At 40.2% G+C, this 22294-nt stretch overlaps 1 protein-coding gene and 1 non-coding gene across 3 annotated transcripts; both read left to right on the forward strand.

Moving 5' to 3' along the window:
* The first annotated feature begins 3408 nt into the window (after positions 1 to 3408).
* Positions 3409 to 3480, forward strand: Trnah-gug (transfer RNA histidin (anticodon GUG)). Its single transcript has one exon. It is a non-coding gene; the product is annotated as a tRNA-His (tRNA).
* A 4713-nt stretch (positions 3481 to 8193) lies between these two features.
* LOC145445130 (uncharacterized) lies at positions 8194 to 21104 on the forward strand. 2 transcript variants are annotated; one of them, XM_080323276.1, is made up of 4 exons: positions 8194 to 9705; positions 11515 to 11622; positions 19206 to 19649; positions 20393 to 21104. In XM_080323276.1, exons 1-4 carry the CDS (start codon positions 9639 to 9641, stop codon positions 20536 to 20538), a joined length of 765 nt encoding a protein of 254 aa, XP_080179402.1. In that variant the 5' UTR covers positions 8194 to 9638; the 3' UTR covers positions 20539 to 21104. The 2 variants fall into 2 exon arrangements, with proteins under 2 accessions (XP_080179402.1, XP_080179396.1); XM_080323270.1 differs by having other exon boundaries at positions 8199 to 9705; positions 11506 to 11622.
* The last annotated feature ends 1190 nt before the right edge of the window (positions 21105 to 22294 follow it).

Genomic DNA, 22294 nt, shown 5'->3' on the forward strand with positions numbered 1-22294 from the left:
TCACAGCACAGACAATTAGTGGTTTGATGGTGACCACAACTTGTCAATTTAACAGGTTCAAACCATACTGGAATATAATAATAAATACAAACAATAATGAGAAATAGAGAATGTGACATTTAGCAGACGCAGCGACTACCGCGTTTCAAAGCCTTATTGTGATCCGCTGATTAGTAAGTGAATCACGAACTGCCATGCATCTCTATGGAAATACATAGGGTTCAGAGTATTGACAATTCACAGCCTGGGTAAAATAGGCGTAAACCATTGCCCTAATCTGCCATTCTACTTTACAATCAATGTTATCTATCGCGTTATTTGATTGCGTTCAAATGTAATTAATTCCAAAGGCGTACCGTCGGTGGGTTAGCCCATCGCGCTGCGCTGTGATCGTATAGTGGTTAGTACCTCACGTTGTGGCCGTGATAACCCAGGTTCGAATCCTGGTCACGGCACCTTTTGTGCTGCCACTACGGCGCACTTGATTTTTTTTAACGAAAATCTTACCAGTGTACAAATACTAGTTTTTGTAACTGTTTACTTTGAACAGTTTTTCTGGTCGCAATATGAATGTATATCCATACCTTGGTGGTAGTTTTTTTGCGCGTGATATCATGAACTGTTCCACCTGACTACGGTTACCATACCTCCTCGCTTTTCAGGTTTTTGAAATTGTCCTATTTTTTGGCAATTCGTCCTCTTTAATGCTTTTACAGCTAAGATAGTGCATAGATTCGAGTGACAATGGGCATAAATGACGTTAAATAGGAAATTAATGGTTCTATAGGAAGCGACGACCTTTTTCTTGAGTCAACACTACTGATTTTAAGTATAAAGTGTGTAATTCGAGAGTCACCCCACCAAATGTTTCAGCAGAAATGGAGAAACAGGCTGATTTCATTTTTGATAAAACTAACTTTTATGATTTGGCAAAAGTGCACTCCTATCTTTATTTCAAAATATGGTAACGCAACACTTTACTCGACACGGAATTACGAAAAATATCCCCATCTCTTTGACCCGATACCCAACCGTACAGCAAAAATTAAAGTTATTTTATTACAGTGCTCCATGTATGCGAAACCTCGACTCGCTGTGCAATGTGCAACTTGTGCATAGCCGAATCGTTTGTCATCAAAAATATTTCTGATCAATGATATGAATTAACCACTGTTACATTCTTACCGACAGTGATATCTAGTTTTGTCTCTCTCATGTCTCGAGGTCGTCGGTGAGATATCACATCGAGTCACGCTGTAATAGCATAGTGGTTATAGTACCTCACGTTGTTGCCGTGATAACCCATGCAGATTCGAGTCCTGGTAACAGCACGATTTTTAGTATAATGGGCGAATACGAAGCCAGTAATCAGGATGAGAATACCATGGTCTGTGCAGCTTGTTGCGAGACACGCCATTGTTAAACATGATTTGAGTCGTTATTTCAGTTTCTGTCGCAACACATCAGGCATATGCCTTTGTAGACTTACACGACTGCACCGAACTCTCATATCCAAGTAGCTCATTTTATTATATAACAGTGTGGCCGTAGTAAGTAATGGTCAGAAAGCTGTAAATTTACCATGTTCACATGCTACCCTATTATAATAACAAATATCAATAACAGACTGAAACGATGCGAAGGACTATTATGAGAAGAACCTTCGACCAATGAGTTTCACAGCCTGATTGTAACCAACTGACTGGCAATTCAATCACAGTCTCCTTCGTGATTGCAATCTAGGATTCAGTGCATGACACACTCCACAACGAGTGTATGATCGACTTAGATTAGCACTCCCTGAAATCACCCTAATTCACAATGATTGTTATTGATTGAGTTGTTTGATTGTGCTGAAGAGCAATTAATTTCCCTACTGCAAACGCCGATAGCATGTAGCCTATCGCGCTGCGCTGTGATCGTATAGTGGTTAGTACCTCACGTTGTGGCCGTGATAACCCAGGTTCGAATCCTCGTCACAGCACATTTTGTACAACTTCGTTTCGCACGAATAACTTCCAAGCAAACTAGCCATATAGCATTTCCTATCAACTATTTGCATCGACAACTTTTTTTTGTGGTCTTGATATGACTTCATTGGCGCGTTGCAGATAGTTTTTCGCACATGATATCACGAACGGCAGACCGGACAGTTACCATAACACAAAATAGAACGAAAAATATGCCTGATATTTCGACTTCAAGCGCTCGACGCAATAACCTAAATTTCATAATGATCAGGAAAATCAAATGCGTTCCATAATGATGCCGTACGTGTGCCATGCCCATTACCGCCACGCTCTGTATACTGTTTGGTCGCCCATGGTAGCATCAGGAAATATTCAAATTAGAGCTTTGAAGTAAGGGTTACCATACGCCCTCTTTTAAGAGGATTAGTCCTCTTTTTTTTTAAGTGTCTTCGGAGGACGCCCAAATGTCCTCTCTTTTTAGGGTTTGTCCTCTTTTAAAAATGTTGATTAAATGTACGTTAAAATTGAACTAAGATATATAGGAAATCAGTACTCACGTAACGGTTCGGCGGGTCATTGGGAAGGTTGACCTTTTTTAGTCAACCAACGGAAAATTCAATGAAAGTCTGTATTTCAGTTGTCTAGTCGGAGGTATATGATCTTTTTCTAGTCAACCAACCACAAACTCGCAATAAATTTAACAATTTTTCGAATTTTACTCCAGTATTGTAAGTCTGGGAATTTAAAAAGAGTGTCCTCTTTTCAGATTCCCAAAATATGGTAAGTCGATTTGAAGGTCGAAGTGGAGAAGGGTAACATGTAGGGCTGTGTTTAAAACAAAAAGAAACAAACATATTTAAAACAAGGCCTATGTTTAAAACATGTATTTTTTATTGTTTCCATCGTTTTTTCTTAAGACATGACGTCACACATATTGAATTGTGACGTCATAGTGAATTGATATTCACAATTGAAAATATAGGGTAAATATAACTCCTTTGACGAAATCGGCTTTCAACCCCTGTCATATACGGACCAAAAATATCTTCAACCTGGACTACATCGACTTGCAGCATTTTTACGGTCGGCGATTTTCATCATCAGACTATATCGCCTATATCTACGTAATTTAGCCGTTGAATCGACTATTTCGAGGGTTCCAACCTTTCCATATCGTATATATTTCGGTTGTATCGGTGGTAATCGTCGTCCGTAAGCTCATACAACATGTTTTTGAAAGTATTCACACCATTATGGCATAATTATGCAACTTGGAAAAACAAATTTTTTAAAGAAGGCCTTTGTTTGAGACACTGTTTAAGACAACACCATTTGATTTAAATGCAACCATAATTGTTATCGAATGTGTTGTTTGATTGTGATAAAGAGAAATTAATTCAGCAGTGATTCCCGTCGATGGCATAGCCCATCGCGCTGCGCTGTGATCGTATAGTGGTTAGTACCTCACGTTGTGGCCGTGATAACCCAGGTTCGAATCCTGGTCACAGCACTTTTTGTACAACTTCTTTTCGCACGAATAATTTACCACGATCTAGCCATAACATTTCTTATCAACTATTTGCATCGACAACTTTTTTCTTGTAGACTTGATATGACTTTATCCACACTTTGCTGATAGTGTTTCGCACATTATATCACGAACGGTACCCTTCGAATCGGCATAGAATCAGTGGCGTAGCAGCCACCTGGCGGTTCTGGCTCTGCGCCAGGGGCGGCAGGCTCCAAGGGGGCGGCAAAATGAGGCTGCACAGTGAGAGAGATGCCTGCATCATCGTAATGGTTTGAAGACGGAGATGCGATAAGGACTTTATAGTAAGGTCATCTAGTCTGCACCCCGTTTTTTTTCTCCTCCGTGATTGCTGGGCGTCTAGCGGGATAACCGCGGATACCAGTTTTCGAGTCTTCGGTCTGGCCCGGCCGGGGATCGGGCCCACAACCTACCGATCAAGAAACCGGACGCATCACCATTACACTATCTCGCACGGCGTGTAGACAGGCGGCTAAAAGAAGAGTGCTTGGTAGTCCTATAGCTGGCGTCCCGTCAGCTAAAATTTAATCAAACAGGTCTCAATCGAAAGCTAGTGTCGCGCTGATTCCGAAAACACGAATTAATATGTTAACATGGCGATGGAATCACTCCGAAATAGCCGTCACGGCCGATTGTTCGAAGAGTTCGCAGAAAAAGGAGAATGCCTGGCGAACAAACAGAAGATGCTGGCCTCAGTGTTGTTGAAGAATTTAGACGATGCATGTTTCAAGCGTAGGACAGATTTAAACTTGAAGCTGAAACTAGGTTTACCGGCATTCACCACTTAAATGATATATTTCGATTTTTGAATACCCACGTGCTGCTGCAAAGCGAAAGTCACAATCTATTCACCAGCGCTTTTAGAGGCACTAATGACGACGAGGTGGACTTTTTGGAGTTAGCTGCGAAAATTGTCATGCCTTATACCTCGAATTAGGGATCATATAAAGCAGAAGATTGCTAGCTTTTCGTACAAACCAATATGAGGCCTCTAGGACAGGGGTTCTCAACCTGGGGGGCGAACCACTGCTCTAGGACGAACACAAATTAAGTTATAATCATATGAAGTTGTTCAACTTGAGATTTTAAAAGGGTTAAGAGGCTGGTGCGGAGCAGTGAAACCACGTTTGATCGTAGTGCAACAACATTTGATGTTTTACAGTGGTTGTTTAATGCAAAGCTACTTGATTCGACACCGTATTTATGCTCGTGTCTGAAACTATATCTGAACATTGGTGTTTCAACTGCGAGCTGTGTGAGGAACTTCTCAAAGCTCAAACTGATCAAGTCTTATATATTTATTTCTATCATGATTCATGAATAATGATCGGCTATCAGCTCCATCCATTCTGTCTATAGAAAAAGACTACGTTCAAAAACTTGAATTTGAGGATATTATCGCTGCTTTTGCTTTGAGGCGGCTATTGATTTTCTATTTTTAAAATACATTCGTTCGCTATTTATTGTTTTTTATTATTTTTGGCGTCATTAACGTCGAGACGGTGAATCTGAGAAGCGGCATATTATTTGTAATTATTCCTATTGACAAGATTACTTGAACATCAATCTATGTCGAAATTTGATGCGGTCTACCCAGGGGGCGGCATTTTCAAGAGAGCCAGGGGCGGCAGCACATGCTGCTACACCAGTGCATAGAATTACTGCGGTGGCCGATTTTGTCCGCACAGTTGAAATAAGACAATTAGAACGAAAAATATACGTGATATCTTGACTTTAAGCATTCCTCGCAATGAGATAAATTTCGTAATGATCAGACAAAAGGCGTTCCATGATGATGCCGCACGTATGCCATGCCCCATAGAGCCTCGTTGTGTATACCATTTGTTTGGTCGCCCGTAAGGACCAGATGAGTCGCCCATGGCAGCAGCAGAAAATATCCAAATGAGAGCTTCGAAGTTGGAAGTGGAGAAGGGTTACCTGTGAACGCAGTTGAACATGGGAGGTTCGAACCTGCGGAATATGAGAGCGCAGTTTTTGATCGCGACGTCGCTCGTCTTCGCTCCAGTGGAGTCCGACAAAGAAAGAATCTGGCTAATATTACCGAGCCTCGATGCGGAGATTGATGCTTCGGCGCCCATTGCAGCAACACGCATGAACTGAACTCGGAGATGCAGGCATCGTAGTCAAGGTATTAGTTCATTTAATTGTTGTGAGCACAAACAATATTCGTAAGCAGTTTATTACTTCGGCTTAAATGAACTAATTCCTTGACTACGATGTTCGCAATACCAACAGTTAAGACAACAGCAATATAAATAAAGAACAGTTCCCAGTGCGCGAAACAAGTAAACAGTCTGCAATCATTATAGTGCACGCCAGTACATTACGACGAATGATCATTAACACAAAAAGGTAATCACAGCAAAACTGAAGTCGGAACCAATTTAACAACAAACATACAACAGCAGCTAAAATTTCATGGGAAAAAAAGGTGATTTGTCCGACTTGACTCCAATATTGCCATTGCGCCATCGCCCCCCATCGTCTCGTTGGCAATTTTAGCCCCAGTCGCCCCCTTTGTCCGCTTTCGCCACTATCGACCCGTCGTTATTTTCTCCACCTAAACCGCCAAGTCGCCCCTCGGGGCGATATCCCTCACGTTGGAAGCCACTGTTCTAACCTTTGCATCAAAACGTCATTGCTAAATCCTTATTATGAGGTCACAAATCTCATTCGTATAACACTGAAAACTGAATTTTTAGAAAATTCAAAAGCTATTTGCCAACAAAACTGGACGTGATTGAAGAAGACGGATAACAGTTTTGGATTCAGGATCAAAATGTACACTAGGAACCGTCAATACTTTAGGAACCTAAAAATTAACGCAGCACAGGGTAATATTAATGATATATTCCACACTTACATCCTACGCATGTGCAATTGTTTTCTCATCGTTAATCTAACTGCTAGTCCAGAATGAAGATGAGCCGAGCCAGCAACACGTAACAAGTAACAAGAGAGGAAGTACGCTGTTTCCTCAAAGACACGGGACAGTTTGTTTGATTCATCGTTGTTCGTTACTTGATGTTACTACTAGGGATAGTGTGTGAACGTGAGGTTCACGTTCGCGTTCTGTGTGTGAGCCTCGGAAATTTAGAGGTTCGCGTTCACAACAGAACCTTGGTAGGTTCTGCACTGTGAACCTTTTTCATATATATATTACAATTTTCACTTCATTATAAAATACCTTTGGTTCAAATATATTGTATTTCAACTGCGGGCCACTCTATGCATGGCGTTGGCAGCAATGTTTCCTCTAAGCTGCGCACCTGCGCAAATGCGCAGTGCTGACACGGTCTCTGCGCACAGAAAATCTAAGCTGCGCACAAAAAATCCGAAGTGATGACCTTTTTTTTAGTCGTTACGCACTGTTGTCCAAGGGTCTGCGCATTGAGTTGGTGAGTGTGCGCAGACTCCTCAAATATTAGAGGGAACATTGGTTGGCAGCATTAAAAATCTACACTAAACGAGCATGGACCTTGACAATATCAAATGTTTTACTTGCTTTGTTACAAAAGTTTGCTCGAAATATCCAGCTTTATGTTTGTGAGTATTTAGTGAGTCTCTGCTGTGAGCTTGACTCGCAATCACACAACATCACGAGCGAAATACGTGGTCAAGGAATGATGCTTATTCAACCAAATAATGAGATTGATATCGTTTTCTGATGTAAAAAATCTAGCAGGCGCACGGGGTGAATCTTGGCTTCATATCTTTACTGTATCATTAAAACCACATCCGTGTGATTGAGGTGTTGGCTACTGCTGTATAACTTGTTAATGGGGTAATATCGGTAGCAAGTCTAGAAACCCGTTTTACACTTTGCTCAGTATCAATAGCAATAATCATACGCCGATTAAATTGTTCCGTCTGGCCTAGATCGTTAAGGCGGAAGCTTATATTCACTGTTAGGTCCTCGTCGAAATGGTTACCAAAGCGGCGTAAGATATTGATTTTGTGGGAGTATTTTATCCTTTAATTGCCTCAGTTGATACAGTTAGCGACGTTTAAAACGCCAATTTGTACTTATGCATTGTGGCATTATGTGGTCCGAGTCGTCGCTAGGTATCGTGTACATTAATATAGGGGATCACTTCATTGAAGATGGGGTTGTAATTAACAATATGACGTCACGTGACGTCATGAAGTTCATGTTCGCGTTCACACAGAACCTTTCAAAAAGGTTCGCGTTCACACCAACCTGAATTTTCAAAGGTTCACACCATCCCTAGTTACTACATTACTTTTATTTTCTACCTGAACAATACAAAACAATTGTCGTGGTGCACGTGACCTTAAAAGTCGATAAGGATCACTGTTGTATGTGTGAAATGAGCAATTCATAAAATATCGCCTTACACAGCCCACTGAAGTTACCTATCAGACAGGATCGCGTTGAGAAATCGTATTTGTTTTTGAGTCACCGTCAACAAAACGTTTATTATAAGTACGCACACATGTAAATCCACTCGCGTCATCGAACGAATACAAATATTTACATCTGTATCTGTTGCTAGCCCCACCTATAGCTGGCGTCTAGCTGGCGTCTAGTGAGCAGCGTTCCATGTCCAGTTATTTGACAAATACCTACTCTAATCAGTGGCAATATGTTCGAATGGTAAACATACGTAATGCCCAATGCACCTCGATGTGAAAATTCAGTTGAAGATCGGAAATATATGATTGAGCAGGTGTAAGAAGGTAGAAGGAAAAGGGTAAGAAGGATATAAAGTTTATTCAGTTCCGACGCAAGATCGGATGACTTGAACGAATGATTATAACTATAGTCATCAACGGAACTGCCCGAGTGATTAGTTGGCTCGTTGCCCCATCAGATTGAAATACAAAAAGGAGGACTTGGTGGTAAGCCTAAAACAAGCTCGCCTGGTTTCTGTCTAAAGCTATCCATGATACAGAACAGCAGCATGATCTCTCATCCGGTGTTATAATCTTTGACTAGAATCCAGCGGGGATCAACCTGTGTACTGATTACCCCACCTGGGTAATTTTTGAATATTCTACTCCGGGGGTGGCCAACTTTTTCGGCCAATGGGACACTTGAATGATGATGTCCTTTATTAGTCGTGCGATAGGAGCGAAATTGACTAGTTCATGGTAAAAATAGCAATTATATTACTACGCACCAAAATCGAGAAGGACTATATCATGTAAACTGTGTGAACACTGCAAATCATAACGATTTTTTTTAAAGTTATGGTATAAATGCTGTAAAAAATAATTTAGTTACATATATGGTGGAGCGCCTCTGTATACCAATGGGCTCATTTGGCCAGGACATAATTAATCGGCGCTTTCACATATCAATATCGAGGATTTAACTGCACATGCACGTTCTCTCATAGTTGCGAACATATAGTTAGACTCAATTCGGTAAATTGGGCGCCTTATTGATTAAAATTTCCAGTGGAGGAGGCACCAATACCAAAAGCAAGAAATAGAGTCGCAATAAATCACGCGAAATGCTAAGAAAAAATATAATGTCAAATAAATCTACTATGAAATTGACTACTTATGGTTATGTACGAAAATCTACGAAAATTATGGATGGCCCCTGGCTACGAAAGTGCGTCGGCACTGATATGTTAGTCATCAACACCCTAAAGTTCGAGGTCAGGCTAATCAAATTTTAGGTTAGTCTCTCAAGTTTACAATAAATTCCCTGGATAACGTATTTTTTGATATTATAACTGATTTTGAGAATTACTTCACGGGTCACTCAAAACCTTCTGGCGGGTACATTCGGCCAGCGGGCCACGGGTTTGCCGCCCCTGTTCTACTATGTTTGAGAGAAAAAATGTGTACTACAACCTCAAAAAGTATTTCACCTAAACAGAATACACTTCACCCCCGGATATTATCGAATCCATTTCATGTGCTATTGCGTTTTGATCATTTTCACCTATTGTATGTGAAAGGCAAATGATTGGAACCGTAATTAGAAAAAACTATGATTCCGTGAATCTTTAGTCCAGGCAACCCCTCACGAAAGTTCTAGTGTTCAATGGAACACAATTTAACAACAACTGGACAGTATTTTGAATGTTAGGATCAATGTGGAATTGTAAATAAACATAGTTATGTACGAAGAAGACAGATCTCCAAGCAATGACTACCTCTCGAATGCATCACACCGCGGTGATCAAAGTGAGTATACGATGATCGATGTATATTAATTGCAGAAGATTGGGGATATTTCTGGGTTGAAGCCTCTAAGTTTTACATTCTAAAACTGTGCATGTGGTATAAATTGTAATGATGTCCTTTGTAACAAACTATGGTTATAATCAGACTTGAGCATTTTTGGCAAGTACGAAAAATGACAAAATAGCTCATTTTCGACATTTTTCAGATTTTATTTCTAAGGTCGCCGCAAATTAACACTCGAATTAATCTTATAAGTACGACGTTTCTTTACCTGAAAAAAGTAAAATTTTGACCTCAAAAATCAAAATTTTGACTTTTTGTGATCTAAACAAACTGAATTGTGACCAAATTTTGACCTAACGTATGCAAATTAGGGGTTTTGCCACATAATGTCAAAATCGTTCCACTTATCTACATTTGTGGTTGGAACTGGCTGTCCTAACGAAGGAGTTTGGCCTGAAAAACCGTTTTTGGCATATAAACGGGAAACTATGTATATAAAAAAAAAACAATATTATAACGAAATCTGGCCCTATGAAGAATTCCAGTAGTTACAATACGTATTACGGTGGAATAATTAAAACATTTTTTAGTACAGCGCGGATATTTTCCTACATTCTTGGGTAGAAAGTGCATGTCCTTATTAAGAAACTTGCCAAGTACGTTCAACAGCAGCGTTTCTTGGCTCACAACACTCAAGTTATGCGTACACCGCTGGTGGTACACCATGTTGCTTCATTCTGACAATGTTGTCATCATCACAATTTTTCATCATGCGCTTCTCAATATAAGAATGATGCAATGCCCAAAAAGTCTTTCTTCAGTTAGGATATTGCGGTACGTTGATCATAATACCATGTGTGAAAATTTGTTTTATTTGACCATTTATGATTTATAACAAGCAGAAAATTAGCTGTTTACAATAGTAGACCCATTAAGTAGGGCTGTAAGCCGCAAAATATCAAATGATACGTTCACCGGCAGTGCAAAATCTACGATTCTAACGAAATAAAGACGTCATTTTTTTTTACTTTATATACAATTTTGACAAATTTTGACCTAACGCTACAATTTTGACAAAATTTGGACAAATTTTGACGTGTCAAAAAAAAAACGCCCTACTTATAAGCGTTTCCTGTTGTTTGTTGTTGTTGTTTTTGCTGTTCGTGGTATTTTAACTACCATCATTAGTTTCGTCAGGCCGATATTTATTATTATGTTTCCTGATCTGCCTTGGCTTTCGTTCTACACTTTTGAACATGCAGGTTCTTGGAGGTACAAAACACAGTCAGATGTACGGACAATTTTTCCTCATTTTGTTGACCAGTGATATAACGAAAGTCAATATGCAGTGTTATGTTGGCTGCACTGCGATCAAATAAGTCCCACGACCACAATCGAATTTCTCACACTAAAATTGTTTTTGATATACCTTTATTGTTCACTTTCTATGTTAACGATAACAATCTATTTATGGAACAATGATATTACAGTCCTGATGAAGTATTTTCAAAAGTTACAAATCATCATCATTTGCCAAATTATTTTCTCTCTGCGCATTGGGGTGCTATTCGGGTACGCAAAGTCCATCCATATCTTTATGCACGGCTGAGGAGCCGACATATTGGGCTAATAGAAGGACCGATATATGAAGAAATTGAACTAATAGATATCGTAGGTTTCAGACCGAAAATCAATGGTTAATTGTTGAATTTGGGAGTCTATTTTTTCAGTGTATTTACTGTACATTGTGCGGCATAGCTGAATGACTGAATGTTTTTTGTGATGTTGATAATTAAGGTGTTTCAGCTACTGACACTTTTGAGATGATCCCAGAGTTGGACAATATACATGCGAAAAGTTCAAGAGCAGAAGAAAATGGAACAGACGAATCCACTCTTAAAAAGGATGCACGGGGTGAATACCGTTTTGTTGTGTAATATTTTGGGATGAGCTAAGAGAATGACGGATTTTATTCATATATCATGTCCTCACATTTAAATCGGGTATGCTTCGAATCACTACAACAGAAAATTCAATTGTGACGTGATTTCCTTAAGCACCAGTTTGTTTGTTTGATGTATTTATGGTGTGTGTCGACTACTATGGTCATTTACACCAGGCCGAGAGTTTTTTTTATATATGATTCCGTAACTGCCGACTTGTAGCACGGCTCACTTCTAGGCTTTTCGTAAGACACCGCTCACGCATATTAGTTGTTGAAAGGAGCCTAGATAAACCTCCAACACTTAGGTTGTAATTCCAGCATCGACCTCGGTCGGACTCGAACCTTCAACCCATTGCTGTTATAGCTGCAGATTATACCACTACGATATCTCGCCACTTAAGCAACAGTTGTCAGCTTGTCAACGTCTAAATCGCTTGAATTTCGTCTTGAATAACCCTGTTCTCGGTCAATAAAAATATTATTTTGTCGAGGAAATTGACGACCTAATTTACCCAGATGTTTTAGAACCTGCGACCCTCCTGCGTGTGAAGGCGCACAGCATAGCTTAAATTGCAATTGTGCATGGACAACTGCAATGACAAAGCAGATTATCAGGATTGTAACCAAGTCAAGGTTCCGACTCACAAATGAATTCTATTTTCATAGTTTTGACTCGAGTCAAGTCATTTTCCCATCACCATCGATTTAAGTCCGAGTCTAATCCAAGTCAGGGTTCACTTTGTCCACTTGTGTTCACTGTTCATTAGTTCAGTACCGTGTTCAATCCTATTGAATCCACTTAATAGAAAGGCTAGCAGTACTGCAAAATTAATTTTTCTCCGTTTATCAGTTTACGGCCCTATTATCCAAGTATTAGGACTGATAGACGAAATAGTAATAATGTGTAACTTTACTATTCGAAGTTACAATGTAATGTCTGTCCTGGCCGTCATATGACTTGGTTCGAGTCATTTTACGCATTTGAAAAACTGAATCATTACAACCCCGCTATTTGCTGATTCGAATTATCTATGATTCGAATTTCCTCATGCCAGTCATATCGCATCGAAACTGCAATATCAAGAATAAAAAATAAAATAAAACTTATATATGCATTTTTTGGTAATATGATGCAATATTTATTATAGTTATCGATCGTTTGACAAATATTTTCGTCCATCAGAGAGCTTATCACAGAAATGTATTGATCTATAACAGTGGTTCTTAACCTTTTTCCCCCAGTGCTCCCTTTCAAAAATTATCGTGCTCCAGCGCCCCCCCCCACAACTTCATAATGTAAGGAATGTAATAAAGACAATGAGTAAGAGGGAGGGGCGTAACAGCACTTCGTCAACCCCCTAAAAACGATTGCTTTGCGCACCCATAGCGTGATAAACCGAACTTCTGAGGGCTTCGCCCCCACGAACTCCCTATCGTGATTTCCATGGTCAGCAAAGTTTGTGTGGCCTGGTCGCCCTAGGTAACAAAATTTTCTATAATGCATGAATGAATAGGTTGGAATTACATATATAAGTCGCGATAAACTGAGTGAGCTGTTGTATAGGAAGATAAAGGGCACGTAATTATTAATTAAACATATTCGGGGGTCCCCGCAGGTGCAATTATTCGTTACCAGGGCCGTAACAGCACTTCATCAGTCCCCCCCCAAAAAAAAACAAAAAACGTTGGTCCCATCGGGTGATAAACCAAGCTTCCGTGGGACTTCACTCCCAGACCCCCATTAGGCTGTCCTCTATTTGCAGAAAGCCTGTTAGGTATCTACATTGGGTGTCCATATACTGAGGCAGCTATTTTCGCCTAGTCGCGCGAAGCGCGAAAAATTCAGTTATTAATGATTGATTCGGTCAATATCATCGAGAATTGCATGTAAATTGAGATTAATTTTTATCCTCTCTCTGCTCACGTAAACACATTTACCGGTAGAGCTGAGTGAGGTGCAATGTTCCCTCTAAGCTGCGCACGGGCGCAGTGCTGACACGGTCTCTGTGCACAGAAAATCTACGTTGCGCACAACAAATTCGAAGTTATTACCTTTTTTTTTGTCGATACGCATTGTTGTCCAGGGGTCAGCGCAGTGAGTTGTTGAGTGTGCGCAGACTCATCAAAACTTAAAGCGAACATTGTGAGGTTTCTTGGAAACTGTAGGGCCCGTCACTAATAATTAAACATATACGGGCGGGCAAACCCGTTGGTATGACTTCGTTCCATGATGTTATTTCGTGACCCCCTGTCTGCAAAATCAAAAAATATAGAATCGCTCAACGGGGATATCGCCCAACAGGAATATCCCTGTCTCCCAATCGTACTAAACTAAAAGACGCACACGATTTCAGATTGGTATTTCTTCACTGACATATAATTTTTCCCTGCCAGATGGAATTCGTCTTCTGGGGTTCAGATTGCCAAGACAGGAACATTCGGTGTCAGTCATTTTGGCGCCCATGGACAATTAAACCTATATGTATTTTGAAGGCTATATGTAACGAAGTTTTCGGTGTTAATTTGCTCTGAATACTCATTAAGGATATGTTCTATCACCACATCATCTACTGCGAAGCGATTTTTCTCCAGTGCCCCCCATACCGCCCCCCTGAGCCCAGCGCCCCTATATCGCCCCCTGAGAGTTTCCGCCCCCTTCAAAATCGCCAGCGCCCCATGCGGGGAGCTTGGGGCAAGGTTGAGAACCACTGATCTATAATGTTTATCTCTTAAAATGCTTCGCCTATTCGATAAAATATTAGCTTATTAGTTCATTCCATCGAAATGATTGAAATGAAAAGGGGTACAATAATATACGTTTCCTTCTGGCCTTCACGTGAGGAGAGCAAGGATGAAAAAAAATGTTGTATGCGATGATGAATTTTTGTTGAGCTTCAATGATGCTGCTTTATGATACTAAGACAAGCATAATTTATTATTTTGCAGTCGCAGCCAAACCATTCACCCTTAGGGAAAAGAATGTGTATTTCCGCCCTTGTGCACCCCCTGATAAACGGGTTTGTTAGTGCGTAGCGGATCGAAAAATTCTCTGGTACTACTCCGATCCTATTTCCTTAAGCTCCGGTTCGGCTCCGGTCTGACTACGAGGCCGGATCCTGGAAATGACCACTGTGATCCGGTCCCAAAAACTCCGATTAAAATTATTTACTTACAGGATGGTATCGAATATTGATTGAAACAATGCCAAAAGGAAATTGAATACTCAAAGTTCAAACTCAATCCGTATCTGAAGTAATTATGCCAACTTAAACTAAATATGTCGTTTATTTCCATGACAGTATCCCTTTAACTACATTGACTCTAGGCCAGTGGTTCTCAACTGGGAATCCGCGGACGGGGTGTGCGTAGCATTTTCGGGGTGTCCGCGAAGCCTCTAAATTTACAAAGTGTGTGATAACCTCTAATTCGTATTGTTGTTAATTTGAGATAGCAAGAGACAGTTTTGCTTAATTAGTAGTAAAACTCCATGACTCACATTAATAGAATGGCCGTCTGGGATGAAATATCCCACTGAAATAAATTTTATTCTGTAATATAGGCTATATATAACCACTATTCTATAATAAATTCGAAATGAGCTGTTAGATAAAAATGACCATGACCTGCAGGCTGGACATCATGTCCTATTTAAAACTTTTTTTCTCAATATTGGTGCCATATTAGTTGTTGTCATACCCAAATGTGTCGTCGCACTACGCTACGCGCTAATATCACATTCATCAACACCTATCGTCGTGTAAATTTATTTGATGCACCTCTTCAAATCAAGTCCAAAGCGCGAATGGTGTCTCGATGATATACATTCTCGGTAATGTCCATTCTTGATGGTGTCAATTCTCGGTAATGTCCATTCTCTGTGGTGTCAATTCTCGGTAATGACCATTCCCGGTAGTGTCCATTCTCGGTAATGTCCATTCTCTGTGGTGTCAATTCTCGGTAATGTCAATTCTCGGTGGTGGCCATTCTCGGTAATGTCAATTCTCGGTGGTGTCCATTCTCTGTGGTGTCAATTCTCGGTAATGTCCATTCTCTGTGGTGTCCATTCTCGGTAATGTCCATTCTCGGTGGTGTCCATTCTCTGTGGTGTCCATTCTCGGTAATGTCCATTCTCGGTGGTGTCCATTCTCTGTGGTGTCAATTCTCGGTAATGTCCATTCTCTGTGGTGTCAATTCTCGGTAATGACCATTCCCGGTAGTGTCCATTCTCGGTAATGTCCATTCTCTGTGGTGTCAATTCTCGGTAATGTCAATTCTCGGTGGTGGCCATTCTCGGTAATGTCAATTCTCGGTGGTGTCCATTCTCTGTGGTGTCAATTCTCGGTAATGTCCATTCTCTGTGGTGTCCATTCTCGGTAATGTCCATTCTCGGTGGTGTCCATTCTCTGTGGTGTCCATTCTCGGTAATGTCCATTCTCGGTGGTGTCCATTCTCTGTGGTGTCAATTCTCGGTAATGTCCATTAGGGCTGTTCAAAAATAACTTTTTTTTCCCGATTCAAGCCGGTCACCTCTTAAATCGTCAGGTTGCAGTAGAAAATCTTGCTCACCAAATTTCACTCGATTCCAACCAGTAAAGACCTCCGCAGATCGAATTAAAATTTTTAATTTATAATGGAAAATTAAAAAAAAAAATTCCAAATTTTTCTGCCAACCCCATGAAATTGTTGAGCTGTCTTCAAAGACGTTGCAAAACAAATTTGAGTCAATTCCGACCAGTAGAAGCGGAGTTATTGGAGTTTTTCGTTGAAATTTCTCGGATTATCCTTGATTGGTGGATAATCCGCGATTTGTCAACGAAAAACTCGCATAACTCCGCTTCTACTGGCCGGAATTGACTCAAATTTGTGTTGCAACGTCTTTGAAGACAGCTCAACAATTTCATGGGGTTGGCAGGAAAATACGAATTTTTTTTTTTTAAATTTTCCATAATAAATTAAAAATTTTAATTGGATCTGCGGAGTCCTATACTTGTTAGAATCGAACCAAATTTGGTGTGCAGCGTTTTTTAGGGTAACCTGACAATTTAATCAGTGAATGGCTGGAATCCGAAGAAAAATGTTATTTTTGAACAGCCCTAATGTCCATTCTCTGTGGTGTCAATTCTCCATAGTGTCCATTCTCTGTGGGGTCCATTCTCGCTAATGTCCATTCTCTGTGGTGTCAATTCTCGATAGTGTCCATTCTCGGTGGTGTCCATTCTCGCTAATGTCCATTCTCTGTGGTGTCAATTCTCGGTAATGTCCATTCTCGGTGGTGTCAATTCTCGGTAATGTCCATTCTCTGTGGTGTCAATTCTCCATAGTGTCCATTCTCTGTGGGGTCCATTCTCGCTAATGTCCATTCTCTGTGGTGTCAATTCTCCATAGTGTCCATTCTCTGTGGGGTCCATTCTCGCTAATGTCCATCCTCTGTGGTGTCAATTCTCGATAGTGTCCATTCTCGCTAATGTCCATTCTCTGTGGTGTCAATTCTCGGTAATGTCTATTCTCGGTGGTGTCAATTCTCGGTAATGTCCATTCTCTGTGGTGACAATTCTCCATAGTGTTCATTCTCTGTGGTGTCCATTCTCGCTAATGTCCATTCTCTGTGGTGTCAATTCTCGGTAATGCCCATTCTCGGTGGTGTCAATTCTCGGTAATGTCCATTCTCTGTGGTGTCAATTCTCCATAGTGTCCATTCTCTGTGGGGTCCATTCTCGCTAATGTCCATTCTCTGTGGTGTCAATTCTCCATAGTGTCCATTATCTGTGGGGTCCATTCTCGCTAATGTCCATCCTCTGTGATGTCAATTCTCGATAGTGTCCATTCTCGCTAATGTCCATTCTCTGTGGTGTCAATTCTCGGTAATGTCCATTCTCGGTGGTGTCAATTCTCGGTAATGTCCATTCTCTGTGGTGACAATTCTCCATAGTGTTCATTCTCTGTGGTGTCCATTCTCGCTAATGTCCATTCTCTGTGGTGTCAATTCTCGGTAATGCCCATTCTCGGTGGTGTCAATTCTCGGTAATGGCATTCTCGGTAATGTTTTCTCGGTATTGACCGGACACCGAATTTTCAATACACAACCATGTATGCAGTCACAGGAATCATTTTGAAATAATAAAAATCGATGCAATTTGTACATAAATAGTGTGCTGCTATTTCCAAAAAATGTCATTTTGTTGCTGTTCGTCACTAGCGTCACTTGCGCAACACAGACGACGATTTCACGATGGTTGAGCTAAATTGGACCTAAAAGGTGAGGGGGGTCCACGGGCGCCCGTGATGGTCTAAAAGGGGTCCGCGAAGAATAAAAGGTTGAGAGCCACTGCTCTAGGGTTTATCACTTTTTTGGGCTTTTGGATGTGAACATACATTCTTTGCGCTAAAAGTGTATGCCCTGAAAATGTACTAGCTTGCGACAGAATGAAATTGTAAAAGCTGGTCTTAGGCCAAAGCTGCTTTCTCCTTGATTACGAAAATATGTAAGGCGAATTAAAATATGGTCCGGGCATTGTAATCGCCAATATCCCCAGCTAAATTTAGAGTTACTGCGGTATTGCTCCGATATTCTGTCTACGTGTATGCGGCATGCGCATGTACGAGGTTTCGCAACCAGCGTTTATACAAAGCCCGTGAGTGCTTCACGTCGTCGTGATTGGCAGAAACAGGAATATATAGTTCTATGTATGCATGGACGGAAAATTTGCAGCAATAACCGAGGTATAAAACCAATGTTTGCTTAGCTTAGTAGACACGCTGTACATTATACAGCGTATTCACGAAAGAGGTGTGGATATGGACGTTGACGTCACCCAACGCTTCACTTGGTGTTTCGACTTCCTTGTTGCCATATTACTCGCAGCAGGACATCTATTTAAAATGGGTTGCATGGACACGCCTTTGAGTGACTTATGCCTCGTACCCGACAATGCCCATCTCCTCACATGCCCAAAATACGATTGGCACCGAGCATATTTGATTGATTTCTGCTTGAGCTTGAAAGTTGAGTTCACCACAGATAACCTTCTCGCACGGCCAGAACTTCTATCACCTCTCGTTGAGAATGTCCAGCAATGTGTTGATTTAGGCAATTATATTTTTAGGTTCACGATTTGCGACATATAACAAATTTTTGTCGTGGCGCACCAGACCGATAAGGCGATATGCGCTACAATGTCCCATTTTCACTAGGGCTCTTCAAAAATGATTTTTTTTTCTCAAATCGTACTGGCTACTTGATAAAATTGTTAGGTTACCTATTTTAAGCCTACACACAAAGTTTGGTTCAATTCCAGCCAGTAACCGCTTTGCTACAGGAGAAGAAAGTTTCTATTTATTATATAAAAATGAATATTGAAAAATTTGAAAATTTTCTGTTCACCCTATGAAAGTGTTAGGCTGTCCTCACCAAATTTGGTTCAATTCCAACCTGTGGAAGGGGGGTTTTTGCCGTCGAAAAATTTGGATTTTATTAAAATAGTATTTACGCTGACCTATTCTTTGTTTATTTATTGTAGTTGTGCTCACCGTAAATACTATTATATTCATTCAGCATTCCGACGTGTATGTGGTGGATTGCAAAGATTGGTTCATCCTCCATCACGCTATTGGTTGCAACCAATGGTTTACTACAATGGCGCCAACTATGCGTTGGCCGTAATTGTTGACAACCGGCTCATGGAGAAACTGCTCGAAAAGGTTATTGAGGGCATTTATGGGACGGAAGTGAGACTCTTCAAACCTAGAGCCATTCAAGCTGATAAGAATAGCATTATCGAAATGGAGATAAAAGTCAAAGAGCCGCTCCACTTTGAGCCCCCGCTAATGAAATTAAGTCAGACACTCAGGGCAATAAGGAGAACACCGAGACCAATATTTGTAACATCAACCCTAAAAGGTACTGAATCCATACCGACAAAAGAGATCACCATAACATATGAAGTGAAAGTGAATGCAGAAAGGATAATCTACGGGTCATTTACTTATCCGAATCCATGTAAGTTCTTGTGGGAATGTCCCTATTAATACACGCCAACACCAACTGCAAGCACACATACGAATCATGACTCTCTAAAACCATAATTTTCCCCTTTCAAATAATCTGCACACGGATAATCACTATGGCCGTACAATTCGGCTATGTTTTATTTCCTTCAAGTATAGGGCTTACATTGAACCCCAGGGATTCGCACTTTATACACCCGGAACCTTCACCTGTCGCCATATTTCCAAATAAAACTAAGCCATTCGGGAAATCCCTATCATGTTAAATTATGACGATGATCCAATGAAAGGTGAATTGAGAGAGAACGAATTTATAATTGAATATCACATCGCATGTAGATATTTATACATTTTCATCGATATCTTGATATCCAGGCGTATTTCGTCTATACGTGCACAGGTTTTATTAGCAAGTCGAAGCATCATTTTAACTTGCATGTCGCAGTAGAATGTGTAGGTGGTATAGAATGATGTCAAGACAAATGCCTTCGAATCATGCGCGTTATCGTCATCAAAATCACACAAAATATGTTCATTTCTGCGTAATGTTTTGATATGCCATTGAGTTCCCTGGAAACCAATCTACGACATGTCCTATTTACACATAATACTCGCAATACACACATTCCTGTTTGCCATGCCGAGCGAATTGCTGAATTTGCGACATAAACTCGCAAGTTCAACTTTTCCGAAATCGCATGTAGTTATTCCGTCGTTTCCTTTATATATTCTCAGCATTCAATGCACAGCAAGGGGAAACAAGCAGATCGAGGATATCAGTTCTTACTGTAATGAACCAACGAAATACGATGGGAACTCAAGTTGAAATCGGAGGACAGTATCATGAAAGTTCAACTGGCATGAAAAGACACATTTCCTAAACACCGCAACTAAATATGCTTGTGTCAGTAGTTAAGCATTCGTCGGCTACTCATTTACGCCGTGGACAATTTTTCAGATGATAACTGTCGCGTATATGAACTATTGTACTAGATATAACTCTCGCAAGACATATTACTATGTGGAGTGGAAAATATTCTTGTTCATTCGACTAAATTTGCGTATCCTTCTACTTACTAATTGGCCCAGTGTTACTAATCTAACCAGTTATCATTCTTATATTAAATAAGGCAACGATACTGATCAGTTATTATCTGGGATATAATTATAATTTTATGCACTGCTATATGTCGCATCTAGTTTGATACTCTGTTGCTTTCATATTCGTATGTATTCCGTTGCAACATTACATGTCGCAAACCTCGTCATTATTTCAGCGCAACATCAGTAAGCTAAGGTCGATATTTAATTGCTAAACTACAATTAATCATTTCAACAATCACCCATCTGATTTCTATATCGCATCATACAACGTGTGTCATGAACAAATGTAAATATTCCAACTGATTTATACCGTAGTAATATACTAGATGATGACTCAATCAAATGTATGTTCACTATATTGGGGCATGTGCCTGGCAAAGATGAACGTGGTTAAGGGGAATATTAATATTTATAAGATGAAGTAAGAATGGGAATACGAATGTACATTAGTTCAATTAAGGTGCCTAATTGCGAATAGAGTTTGGATGCTAAAATCATTGCAGTAGCAGGTTTCGAGTGATACCGTTGAAATTGACGAATATAAAAATCAGAAATTGAATATAAAGATTTTTGATTAGTCACGAATTTAATTAAGTCTCACCGCATAAGCTATAAACAGAAAATAGTTTTTTTTTAATTATTTTGCTATTGATACCGGTTATGTGTTTGAGAAATGACATTACATTGTAATTTTTTGGGGTTTTGGACAGGGCTTTAATTCTGACTGGTGATATGCATAAGTGTTTCTCGACGGGTTTGGCCTCGCGGATCTGTAAAATTCCGAAACAAGTGTTGCCAACAGGTGAACCTTCAAACATAAAAATTTATTTACGACAAATGTATGCAACATAAATCTAATATTGGAAACAAAAACTTCATTTAATGCTGCCTTTTTATATTAGATGAATATAGTGGGTATATTGACGTTTATACAACGTGGAGCCCGCAAAGTTCTGTAATTTGACTGTGATTGTTCGGTATCCTGAGGAATGCTACTTTGCATGCACTGGAGAATTTTAAGGTGGGCCACCGAGCTGTTTGTTTGTTTTATCAACACAATTGGCTCTTATCAGCACTTATGTCATTTGCGCCCGCACAGTAACTTCGTAATTTAGTGTCTTTTGAGGTCGTTTCCGTGTTCTTTCGTATTTTTCCTGGTCTCTGCTGCCATCTTTCTACGAAGTTCGGCTCTCTCCTCCTTCTGGTCTTTTGAAAACAATGTATTTACAACGGGATCAGCGATGAGACGCCCAGACAAACCACCAAGACATAGAAACAGGCACCAATATTCATTGATGTCGCGACGGTGTCGCTTGGCACACCGCGCCCCACGCTTCCCACAGAGATATTTGGAAAATTGTAACAATTTTGAAAGTCCAGCTATATTTGTTATGATAACATGAATATGTTTTTACGTAGGGTACATCAAGCTTATATTCCGACTCTGATGAGACGTACTGACACGTATGGAGTCACAATGTACAAAGTCGGAAAGGCGAGAAGAAAACGGCTGCTTTTGTCCCCTCGGCTCCG

Source organism: Botryllus schlosseri, chromosome 1 (genome assembly GCF_051294905.1).
Source record: "Botryllus schlosseri isolate E-star chromosome 1, Bs_hap1, whole genome shotgun sequence".
NCBI lineage: Eukaryota > Metazoa > Chordata > Ascidiacea > Stolidobranchia > Styelidae > Botryllus > Botryllus schlosseri.